This window comes from Telmatherina bonti (genome assembly GCF_933228915.1).
Source record: "Telmatherina bonti genome assembly, chromosome: 21".
Lineage (NCBI taxonomy): Eukaryota > Metazoa > Chordata > Actinopteri > Atheriniformes > Telmatherinidae > Telmatherina > Telmatherina bonti.
The window spans coordinates 17,257,229-17,268,592 of record NC_136630.1 but is presented as its reverse complement, the minus strand read 5'-3'; the positions used below and the strand labels follow the sequence as shown (position 1 = coordinate 17,268,592).

Genomic DNA, 11,364 nt, shown 5'->3' with positions numbered 1-11,364 from the left:
ATGTATCTAGTCTGTAGTGTCCAAATATTATCTAGCAAGCAATCGTATTGGACTCCAGAGACTTTTAAAGAAGCAAGAAAAAAAGATGGTTTACTTTAACTTCCTGTCTGACGGACCTTTGGAAAGACTTTCTATTGATTTAAAACTGCTGATCATTTCCTTTCTTTTTGTATTAAGTGTGTAAAAAAAAAAAAAAAAAAACGAAAAACCCACAAAAACAACAAAATCAAGTTGCTTTGAACGTCACCAATGCCTTTAAGCAGTTCTTAAAGGGATGTGCCATCAAAATTTTTATGTGATGACTGCAGGAGGATTTCAAACTGAATACAAATACACAGAATGTTTGTAAAGTCAATAGACTCATCTAAAAATGCAGCAGGGATGAGGAGAATTATTTCTGTTGAATTGTATAAATGCATTTAAATGGAAAAAAGACAAACTTTTTTGGCATTCATGACATATCTAAACAACATAGGTGTCTACAGGAGTCACTCCAATGCATGAGATAGATGTACAAAAAAAAAAAAAGAACATTTGTAAACATGATCAAACATATTTGAAATGTACCGTATCTGTCCAAGTTTCACTGACATTTAAGATCACTTGTCCCACGTTTTTGATCTCTACTGTACATATTTATGGGAATATTAAAGACAAAAACAAAGAATTTGCTTTTATAGAGTAACAAAGACGATGATAGTAATTTTGATATATTCTAATGAGTATCGACTTCGAGATTTAGAGCAACAACTTCAACTGCATTTTCTATAGGTGTCAATATTACCATATCTAATCCTGGTGTAATTGTTGTAATCATGTTCACAGTTTTATTGCGAGAAGCAAAGAGCCCACTTTTACTATAAGAGAAACAAGGGAAATTGGGGGGAGGGTCTGATAAAAACTGTTGCATTGTCAGGTGTGGTGTGTCCTCGATATTAATAATTATTAATGAGGGATTGTTAATAATTGTTAATGATTTATGTATGTGTGTCAAGCCGTAAAGTCTACTTATATTGCCACTTTTTTAGACAACAAAAGAGAATTTTAAAAAAAAACAATCCTGCAGCAGCAGCAGCCACATGCCACTGCTCACGTGAACTCTGACCTCCTCCTCTGGACTCTCCATTTAAAAGAAAAAAACGAGAGACAAAAGGCCACTGGAATGTAAATGCTGGTTTTCCATTGTATTTATTCGTTTGTGAGTTCAGGATTAAGTTAAAAATCTGACTGCCGAAGTATGCAGCATGCAGGCAGTGCAAAAAGGTGGAAGAGTGCAGCAGTAGGAGCAGAAGAAGAAGAAGAAGTAATGGGACGGGCCTCGACTGAGCAGCTGTGAACGTGCCCCCTCATGTGCCGGCTCAGCAGCAGTGACCGCAGCAACCCGTCCACATCAATCAGTGTTCAATAAAGCTTCTGAGCCCCAAAGGTTTAATGTCCACTCTTGCTGGAGATCTGAACAACAGGAGTTTTTTGTTGATAATTTTACTTTTTTTTTTTTAATCATTATTTCAATTGAAAAAAAAGATAATCACCCTGCTGTTTGTATGACTCAGAAACACCAGCTCAAGACAATTCCCTGTATAACTTACTACTTTATGCTTGGTTGGAAATCTCAGTGCATGCCTAAACTCCTTGTATAAATGAAGACTGGCAGGTTGGAGATGCCCTTCCTTGTGTGGATATCAGTGTGATTGTGTTTTTAGACTGGTTCATATCAGTGTCAGAGCAGGAATTCTTCATTTTTCTGCATCACATCTGGATGGAGAACTAAGGATGAAGATGTTACACAGGCTCACCTGTGTACTACTGAGATTTTGGGGTGGTGAGTGGTAGTGGGGGTTGAGATGCTTATTAAACATTCACATCAAGCAGATCCAAGCTTGCAGACGGGAAGGAAGAAGGGTTAACACTTGTGTTGGAAAAGAAATGGGGTGTTTTAAAAAGTAATTAAAAAAAAAAGATAATAAATTGATATCAACACATTAACTTGTCTGGATTTGCTTTCTTGCTTTTGATTATTGTGAATGTACATGGTAGCTAATATGATAAATTCAAGTTTTAAAACTTTAAAGGTCTCAGTCACGTTTTCTTATATATAATTATTTACTCATTTTCTGTGACTAAAATAGATTTATTTTGGTTTTAAACTGGAATTAAAACTAATAAACTTTGACTTTAGGAAATAGCATTTAGCAGTTCTTGTACAAATTAATATGTAATCAGTATATATATATATATATATATATATATATATATATATATATATATATATATATATATATATATATATATATATATATATATATATATATATATAATGCGTTGGAAAATTGATCATTTAAAGAATCTGGAGTTGTTTTGGCAATGGGCTTTCTGTGGATATTTTCTCTAATAATCTGTTACTGTGTCTCTGCGTTGTAATTAACTATTTCCAAGGATCAGCAGCAAAATTTCCACAAAACTCAACTTATTACAGACATTTGTCAGAAGAAACAGAGAAACAGGAAGCAAAAGTAGGGCAAAATTGAATTATTCCAGAAAATATTGAACAAAACATTAGAAAATACATAAAGCAAAAACTTATTTGTTTATTTAACTTTATCTAAATAGTAATTAATGTAAGAAATGCATTTTCTGCTTTTGTGTCTGAAATTCTGGTATTGTTACAGTTTTACATCTCCAGGGAAAATCGTGCCAACAACAAATAAACTAATTCTTACATTTTATTAAATGATCATAACAGCACATAAAACATTTTGACTGTAAACTGAAATGACAGAAAATGGACACGTGAGAGGCTAGAAATCTGCTTGTAATGACTCGCATTGTTGTTGCTGTTTGTATCTAAATGCCTCATCTATTGTGTGCATCCTGAGCTGCTATTCGTCCTGACTGGAACTGACTCTGACATCATTATTATGGGCTGACTGGGAGGATCAGTTCTGCTCGCGCTGCCTTTAAGATGCGTCTGTCATCTCTCCGTTAATGGAAAGTCATACTGGCTGCTTTTCTTTTTCTTCTTTTTTTTTTTTTTCCTGTGGTGCAGCTCTGCTCAGCACAGTCTTGTCTGAAAAAAACAAAAAAACAACAAAAAAAAAAACACTGGAGAGCATTTTGTGTCGGCTAAAAATCCAGGAAGGAAGGGGAGAGGACGAGCTCCGCGCGACGGACGGAAATGAGGGGGGTGTCCAAAGAGGAAACTCTATCCCTTTAAGAGCAAGTGGGACATAGCGGTGCGAGAAAAGGAGAGGAGGGGGAGAAGAAAGAGGAATTAAAAAAGAAAAGGAAGAAAGAGACAGGGAGGGAGGAGGGAGAGCGGGCGATAAAAAAAGAAAGATGACATCCTCGCAGCTGAACGGCCGAGGTGGAGCGATAGGCTGCGGCCCGGCGAGAGCGCCGCTCGCAGGGGTCAGGGCTTGAATCCAACAACGAGGCTTCGACAAAACCCGATTGGCCTATTGGGGGAAATCGGAAAAATAGATGCATAAATTAAAAACAAAGTATGACCTGCTGTGCTCCGAGATACGTGTGTTACAACTCATGTTTATTCTCTTGCGTTAAAAAATGCCTTTATTTCACGTAGATTGTTCTATATGTAATGCTAAAGAGTCATACTTTTAAGAATTTGGGGCTTTTGAAAGTAGTTACAGTGTGTGATACTGCGTTTTTAGCCAGATTAGTGTTGAAAGAATTAAAGTTTAAAAAAAAACAACAAAACAAAAAACAAAGTAACAGAGAAACGGGCTGTTATTGGACTTGGCCTGCTCCACCACTGCCTGTGTACCGCAGCCTGCTTTAGTCAACAGCTGCATGCATTTTAATTGACAGCACTAGGCTACCTCAATGAGAAAAAAAAAACATATTTTTGCAGACGGCTTTATTCACGTTTTTCAAGAGAATCCAGGCGCCCGCTGTTTCTGCTGCAGGACAGGCGCCTCAATCCTCGGTGGGCCGATCCACACCATGCAAAGGCTGCTCTCCACGACCTCAATCAGGAGCTGACTTCATAATCTCCATCGCAGTGGCGCAAAATGGATGCTGCTTGGAGCAATTTTCTTTTCCAGGTAGGCTTATTGGCCAGGCAATGCAGGCCTCTTTTCTCTCTTTTTCTTTCTCTTTCAACGCGCATTTCCCCCAACACACAGGCCTTTTCAGCGTGTGTCCAACAACGCGCACATCTTGTGCTACTGCGTTGCATCTCAACAAGATAATGCTGTGACTTCTGTTTACATTTGGTGATGGCCTTCTCCTTGCTTCTCCAGAGTACTCCCACCCAAAACCAAGTGGAGGGGAGCCTCCAATCAGAGCTCATGCAAGTGCATACGAGTTCTCCCCAGACCCCACCCACAGAGCACATTGCACAGCCTCCTTCAACTGTGGACACCACTGCTCTCAGTGAGGAACCCCTGCCTGGTGAGCTCTTTTTCTCTGCACCTGTGGACCTCATGAAAAGTTAGGATGTCTAAACTGGATCATCCGGTACCAGTTCTGAAGTCAAGTCAGTTGAGAAAAGTAACAAACAAACATACAAAACAACAACAGCGAAGAGAGATGAACTGACAAGACACGCAAAAGCTAAGAAGGCCCCTTTAATAGTATAAATACTCCGTATTCAGTTCATGTACAACATCCATCTCCTCGATTTTAGAATGTAAAGTGAGAATAAGTTTATTGTTATACAGCGATAACTGTTGTTAATAAACGATTTCAAAGATGAAAAATCATTTTATCCTACATATCTAACTGTTTAAGTTGCACATAATTGTGCTATGATGCATAAATAGACTATAAGTCATGATATTTGTGCTGTCAGGAAATAAACTAGCTGTTAACTTTTAAAAATGGTTTCACCTCTCTGAATGTAAATACTTCCTAGTAGTCTGCTATGAGAGTAAAGCTATTTTTGGATATTTTTTGTCATTTTGACATTATTAACTTTGGGATCTATGTTTTTTTTAGCCATTTACTGACATATTTGAAACCGAGACGACGTCATCTGCGATTATTTATTGATTTATATATATTCATCCAGCTTAAAGATATTTTGGTTTTTCTTATCAAGCTTGAATATGATGTAAATCGCAGAAAAACAGCAGCTTTAGAGGTTGCATTTGATTAACTCATCCATAGCTTTACGGCTATTCTGTGTTTTTATTCTGCATATCAGATTAATAAGGGACCAGTTTGACAAAACACACATCAAGACTTTTCTTATTTATTAAGGATTCCATCTTTGGAAATCCTTTGGTCAGTACACCCTTAAATTATATTAAAGGTTTCCTCACCACCTCTGATCCTATCATAAAGGAATTCCTTAAAATGAGTGAATACATTGAGGTCTTACTAAGCAAGAAAAAGCCTCAAAGCCTCTCTCACAGTACTTGAACCCCAGAATGGCTGAGTTTATAGTGAAAATGAGAGAAATTAGTGCATCTATTTGAGTGTGAAGCCAGAGGAACCAAGTTGATACAAACAATGATGAGCAATTTATTGTTGATTATTTTTGTTTTCCTGTGTGCAGTCAGACTATTATATGTTTTTCACTTAAAGGTTGCTTTTTTTTTGTTGCTTTTTTTATGTTTAATGGTTGCTTTAAGACTTCATGTTGCAGGATCTTTCTTTCTAAGTTTTATTTGCCCAGTTAGATCAAATGTGATTAATTCATTTTAGAGCAAGAACATACTGCCTGACTGTTAAATGTGACACATTAGTATTAGTATTAGTATTTATTGCTGAAGAGATTTTTTTTTTTTTTTAAAAAAAGTCATCGAAATCACCTCTTATTTCTGTGTTTTGTCCCAAACTCATCGGGTCCAGTGAAGCCAGTGTCTCGGCCAGGCCGCGTGCAACACATCTGTGCCATCTGCAACAAGCAGTTCAAGAACAACTACAACCTGCGGCGGCACCAGTCGGTCCACACTGGGGTACGCATGAAGGACAGGGCCAGAGAGCAGGCGGAGGGAGCAAAGGAGGGAGCAGCCGGCCAGGTGGTGGTGGCGGCAGCGGCCCTGCCGGTGATGGCGGTGGGGGCCGGAGGGAGGGTGGAGAGGCCCACTGTTCCCTTCTCTCTGCTGCATCTCTCTGCAGCGCCCCCTCTCGCCCCTCCCGGCGTGCTGGTGGGCGCCCAGCAGCCTCCCCTGGGTGGTCAGGATGGTGAAGGGGTTGCCATGCCAAACATAATGGCTAGTGTTAACCCCCATGCTCCGCCTCCTGCTGCTGTCGTCATGGCCACAGGGGCGACAGTACAGGTGGGTCAGGGCCTTGTGGAGACGGCTGTCGTCAACCCAACACCTTCAAGCATGTTGTTTCTTAAGCTGCCTCACCACGAGGAAGGTTCTCGCAAGCGGTTGCTACGCGTCGCCACCTTCACATTGACTTAAATTTCTCTGTGTGGTTCAATTTCATGAGGAGAGTAATCGGTTTCGGGGCCAGTAAAAAGCTTTCCCAGTGTTTGATGAAGGTCCCCCAGTTTAAGAAACACTGTGCTAGAAGCCCCCCCACCCCAACACGCTCCCCTGCATGTTCTCTGCAACACAACAGTGCACAAGTAGACAAAGACTTAAAGTTAAACAGCAACTGTCGAGTCGTGACACGCGACTTCGGTCATTTAATCGGCCACTTATCTGTGTGTGTTTGCATGGTTTCAACAACAGATAGAAGAATGCAAACGTGGCTCTCAACATATAAATCAGTTAAATCTGTGCAAAAAACTTCCTCAGATTTAACTCTGTAGCATGTTGATCTGCTTGTTCGTTTACCCTCAGCGACCTGCAAATCCCAACCCGAACCCTGTGAGGAAGAACCACGCCTGCGAGACGTGTGGGAAGGCCTTCCGAGATGTCTACCATCTCAACCGTCACCGCCTCTCCCACTCGGACGAGAAGCCTTTCTCCTGTCCCATCTGCCAGCAGCGCTTCAAGAGGAAGGACCGCATGAGCCACCACGTGCGCTCCCACCAGGGCGGTGTGGAAAAACCCTACATTTGCCCTCACTGCGGCAAGGCTTTCTCCAGGTGATGCTGTGGAACGAAAAGTCACGCAGACTTGCCGTTAACAAGCAAACCTCCTTCTGTTCTAACATGTCCTCCCTCCTTATCTCTCCAAAGACCTGACCACCTCAACAGTCACGTCAGGCAGGTGCACTCCTCAGAGCGACCCTTTAAATGTCCAGTGAGTCATGTTTGCATTTGCGCAACTTTTGACTTATTTTTCTGACAGATCTGTGATGGGATTTATTAGAGTTCTGCGTGAGATGTGCTTGACAGGTTTTGTCTGCATTTCTCCAGACTTGTGAGTCAAGCTTCGCCACCAAGGACCGCTTGCGCGCGCATATGATTCGTCACGAGGAGAAGGTGCCCTGTCACATCTGTGGGAAGCTCCTGTCAGCTGCTTACATCACAGATCACATGAGGGTGCACAACCAGTCACAGCATCATGCCTGCCATCTCTGTAACCGCAGTAAGTACACATGATGTGACTGGTGTTTTTACTGGGAGTACATACAGGCCAAGCAGGCAATATCTTAAGGTCTGATATATCACGAATAAGCTGAAATGTATTCTGCCTGAGTCCTGCTGGGATCTACTGTTGCATCTCTGTCTCACTTCTGTATGCAGTACTGGAACACATCTCATCCTGATGGCAGGATCTTATATCACTCGTTTCTGTGAAAAATCATTGATTTGAACTGCATTCTCCGATAAGAACATGACCAAGTGTTTTGCATGATACCAGATATGATGTTTTCAGGCTTTTAGTTTGATTGAAACTGTGCATCTCCATGAAATAACTCCTGCTTCTCCTGTCCTGCATCAGGCTTCACAACACTGACATACCTTCGCGTTCATGCCCAGAAGCACCATGGCCAGGAATGGAAGGAGAGTCCAGGGGGCTTTGGTGGCACAGCCTCTGGCGGCGTTCTCGTCTGCCACTTGTGTGGCGTCCACTGCAAGACGCCCACCCAGCTCCAGGGGCATATGGGCACCCATAGCAACAACCAGGGCGCACCCAGCCCTGTCACCTCTAATGTGGCTGCTAGCAGCTCCGTCTCCCTTAGCAACATGGTGACAGCACCCACCGTCTATGTGACCGGTAACACGGTGGTGGACCTGCTTGTCACAGACTGCTCCAGCATTGCAGCACCGCAGTCCCACAGTTAACGGTAGAGAGCGACCCCGACTCCCCGAGCAGAGGAAAAAGGTTAGAGAAGGCTGAAGTTACTTCTAGATGCTGATTTTGTCATGTTTTCCATTTATGGTGAGAGTTAGGCTTAAGGATGGGGGAGAGTAACACCTGTGAACACGAAGGCAGTTTCACCTCAGAGCTGCAGAACGAGAGCTCCAGAGTAAAGTAGCAAGCAGGAGGAGCTGTGCTGATGAACTGGAGTCGTGAAAAGAAGAACCTTTTGTTGCTGCAGCAGGTTAACGGACACTAATGACAAACGTGGATGTGTTGTCCAGATATTCCTGAATGCTCTTGTTCATTTCAGACTCCAGTGAAACTGGTTTCACGAGCATCTACTGTACTCCTGTCCCCTCTCAGGCCTCTCTCTGTCTGTCCTTCACCTCTACCCTTTCGGCAATGGCTGCTCTCTGCAAGTGCACCGAGTACTGTATATCTCACACCAGCTCTGATCTTACCTCCATTTTTGCAGCTCAATTAACTGAGAATCCAAATGGCTCGTGTTAAGTTGCAGGGAGAGAATAGCTCTCAGAAAAAAATAAGAGAAGACAACCATGAGAAGGGAAGTTGTGTGTTTGGGTGTGTGCAAGTTTGAGCTCCTCGCATGTTTTTATTTTTCTTTCTTTTTTCTTTTTTAACAAAATGGAGATCAACATTTGATTTGAACTGTAAAACTAGTTCGCTAAGTCTTTCCTAATGTTTCACTAGATCAGGACAGAAGACCATACTGTACATGCTGTGAATGGTATGGAATTGTGGGATGTACGTGTTTTTCTTTTTTGTTGTTGTTTTGTTTAGTTTTGTTTCCTAAAGGTACAGAAACAAAAAGAGAGTTGTGTTCAGGAGCATCAAGCACCTTAAACTGTTGTTGGATTCGGTTAGGATAAAGGTTTGAGCTTTCTTGGATTGTCTTGCTCTAAGTCTTCCTTTCTGGGTCTGGCCTTTAAAAAAAAAAAGAAGAAAGAAACAACTGCTAATAAACACTTCCGCCTCTGAAATGGCAATTCTTGCACCTGAGAACTACCTTTTGCATGAAAACAAGCTAGCTCGGTCATGCTTATCGTTAGGGAACTCGTTGTGGCAAAAGAAAAACAAATGAGCAGTTCCACCAAGTTAGTTAGCTGTAAACGATGATATTTATGAAAATCTTCCTTTTATTCAGACATTTTTGACATTGTTTGCCATTCATTTGATTGTAACTGTCATTGCCATAGTCCTCTGTTCTCTCTGTGTACCAGTCCAACGAGTGAAACTTATGCATTAGATTTAGTCATTTAATTCTCTGTATAGCACACACTTTGAATGCAAGTCATTGTTGTTCTGGATCAATCATGTAACAAAAGGCCACTTGTTCATTGGACATTTTAGTTGTTTTGAGTTAAATTGTGAATGATGAGTGGTGTCGAAAGGGCTTATAAAGCCATGAGTCAGGCAAAGAAGCATATTAAGTGTTGGCAACGCCACGCGTTATGCTGTAAACAAATCCTGGTTTTATACTGGAGTGCTTTTTCAGTTCTGTGTTAATATGTTACCTTGTTTCATTTTTCTTTCCTCCTTTTCTGTTTCATTTTCTTTGTTTTGGATCGTGTTCTTCCTGTTGAGAAATTAGTGATTTTACTACAAGTTAATTTTAGGTTTTCTCCATTACACTAAAAAAAAAGATGATAATACCTCTACTCTAGGATTCTGTACAGCTCTTGTGATACATCTTAATGCCTTATCGTACTCAACTGCATTTTAATTCTTTTATGATAAAATATTTCAAATCTTAGTCATGGATTCATTAAGAATATTAATGGGATGTATTTATATTTATATTTTTATATTTCTCAACAGTATGCATGTCTAAAAAGGTTGTTAGTGCAAAAAAAATAAAATAATGATGCTTACTACAGTCATAAATATGTTTTTTTTGTAGATGAAGTAGAGATCATGTTATTATTTTGTAATTTGGACAATTTAAAGTAAAAACAGGAAACAGGAACTGTTTGGTGTGCTGATCTTTTCACCCATTTCCACAGACAAATGAAATGTGTCTTAACTTTCACACTAACAAAACATGCCAGAGTAAAATGTTTCTCTGCATCGTTCCGTTTGTTTTGGATAAGAATAGACAGAATAAATGTTTTTTAGCAAATGGTTGAGATGTTTAAAAAGAAGAAGTTAATAATAATGAACAATGAAATGGTTGAAACAGTAGTGTTATAACAAACAGTTTGGGTTTTACGCACCAGAACCATCTCGTAGGGAGGCTCAGGCAGGCTTTTTTACACTTTTTTTTTAAAGAAATTCATCAGTCACTGCAAATTTACCTCTACAAAATGATAGACCAGGACCTTGAAGGGTTAAAGAAAACATCTGAAGACTATCGGAGGGAATGATCAACACATTCACCGTCTCAGTCACATGTCCATGAGTCTGGCATGGACATCAGTTCAGAGGCAGGCATTCAGCCTGGATACAACAAGACTTAACATTCAGACTGCCGCTGCAATCCCTAGTAGCTCCCATGTCTCTGCTAAACAGCTCTGACTTGTTGCATACAGAGTATCTGATGGGGTTCAGATGTACTCTACCTGGTTTCAGGACATAAGTAACAGATCCTTTGTGTCCTGTGGGTTGTGGGTAGGGTCTTTCTAGATGGGGTTTACTTTTTACAGTCATCAGATCCTATCACATTGGTATCTGGGGAGTTTGGAGACTAAGACTGAACACCTCATACTCTTTGTTGTGTAATTTGAGTCCTTCCTAAGAAGTTTTTATGGGGCCCGAAATAAAATGGGTGTGACTGGTGTGCATAAATGTTTCAGTAGGTTACAAATGTCAAAGTGGCATGTATGTAGGAGCAAGGATGCAAGTTTCCTTACAGAACATTGAGTTCTAACATGAGCAGCTTCATTCCCTTTTCCTGTCAGTGATCTACATATTGTAGCTGATCAGTATATTTGCATGTGATTAAGTTAAAGTACTCAGTCTTGTTTTCTAAAGTGTCACAATTTAGGGCTTTACAGTACACATGCCTGAGTTATGAATTCATAATCCATTGCTAATAATGGTTAAGTTCTGGATGAATATAAAGAAACAATCAAATCGTTGTGCCCTGTGACCACAAATCAGGCTAGAGGTTATATGCTAACATTAACTGGAATTTAAATAGCTTCAAAAGTATATTTCACTTTTATAA

At 40.4% G+C, this 11,364-nt stretch overlaps 1 protein-coding gene across 2 annotated transcripts; it reads left to right on the top strand.

Annotated features, from left to right (window-relative positions):
* Window positions 1-3,237: 3,237 nt before the first annotated feature.
* mazb (MYC-associated zinc finger protein b (purine-binding transcription factor)) lies at window positions 3,238-10,069 on the top strand. 2 transcript variants are annotated; one of them, XM_079260355.1, is made up of 8 exons: window positions 3,238-3,500; window positions 3,927-4,064; window positions 4,263-4,413; window positions 5,818-6,248; window positions 6,765-7,012; window positions 7,106-7,169; window positions 7,286-7,457; window positions 7,815-10,069. In XM_079260355.1, exons 2-8 carry the CDS (start codon window positions 4,032-4,034, stop codon window positions 8,156-8,158), a joined length of 1,443 nt encoding a protein of 480 aa, XP_079116481.1. In that variant the 5' UTR covers window positions 3,238-3,500; window positions 3,927-4,031; the 3' UTR covers window positions 8,159-10,069. The 2 variants fall into 2 exon arrangements, with proteins under 2 accessions (XP_079116481.1, XP_079116482.1); XM_079260356.1 differs by having other exon boundaries at window positions 3,238-4,064; window positions 5,818-5,924.
* The last annotated feature ends 1,295 nt before the right edge of the window (window positions 10,070-11,364 follow it).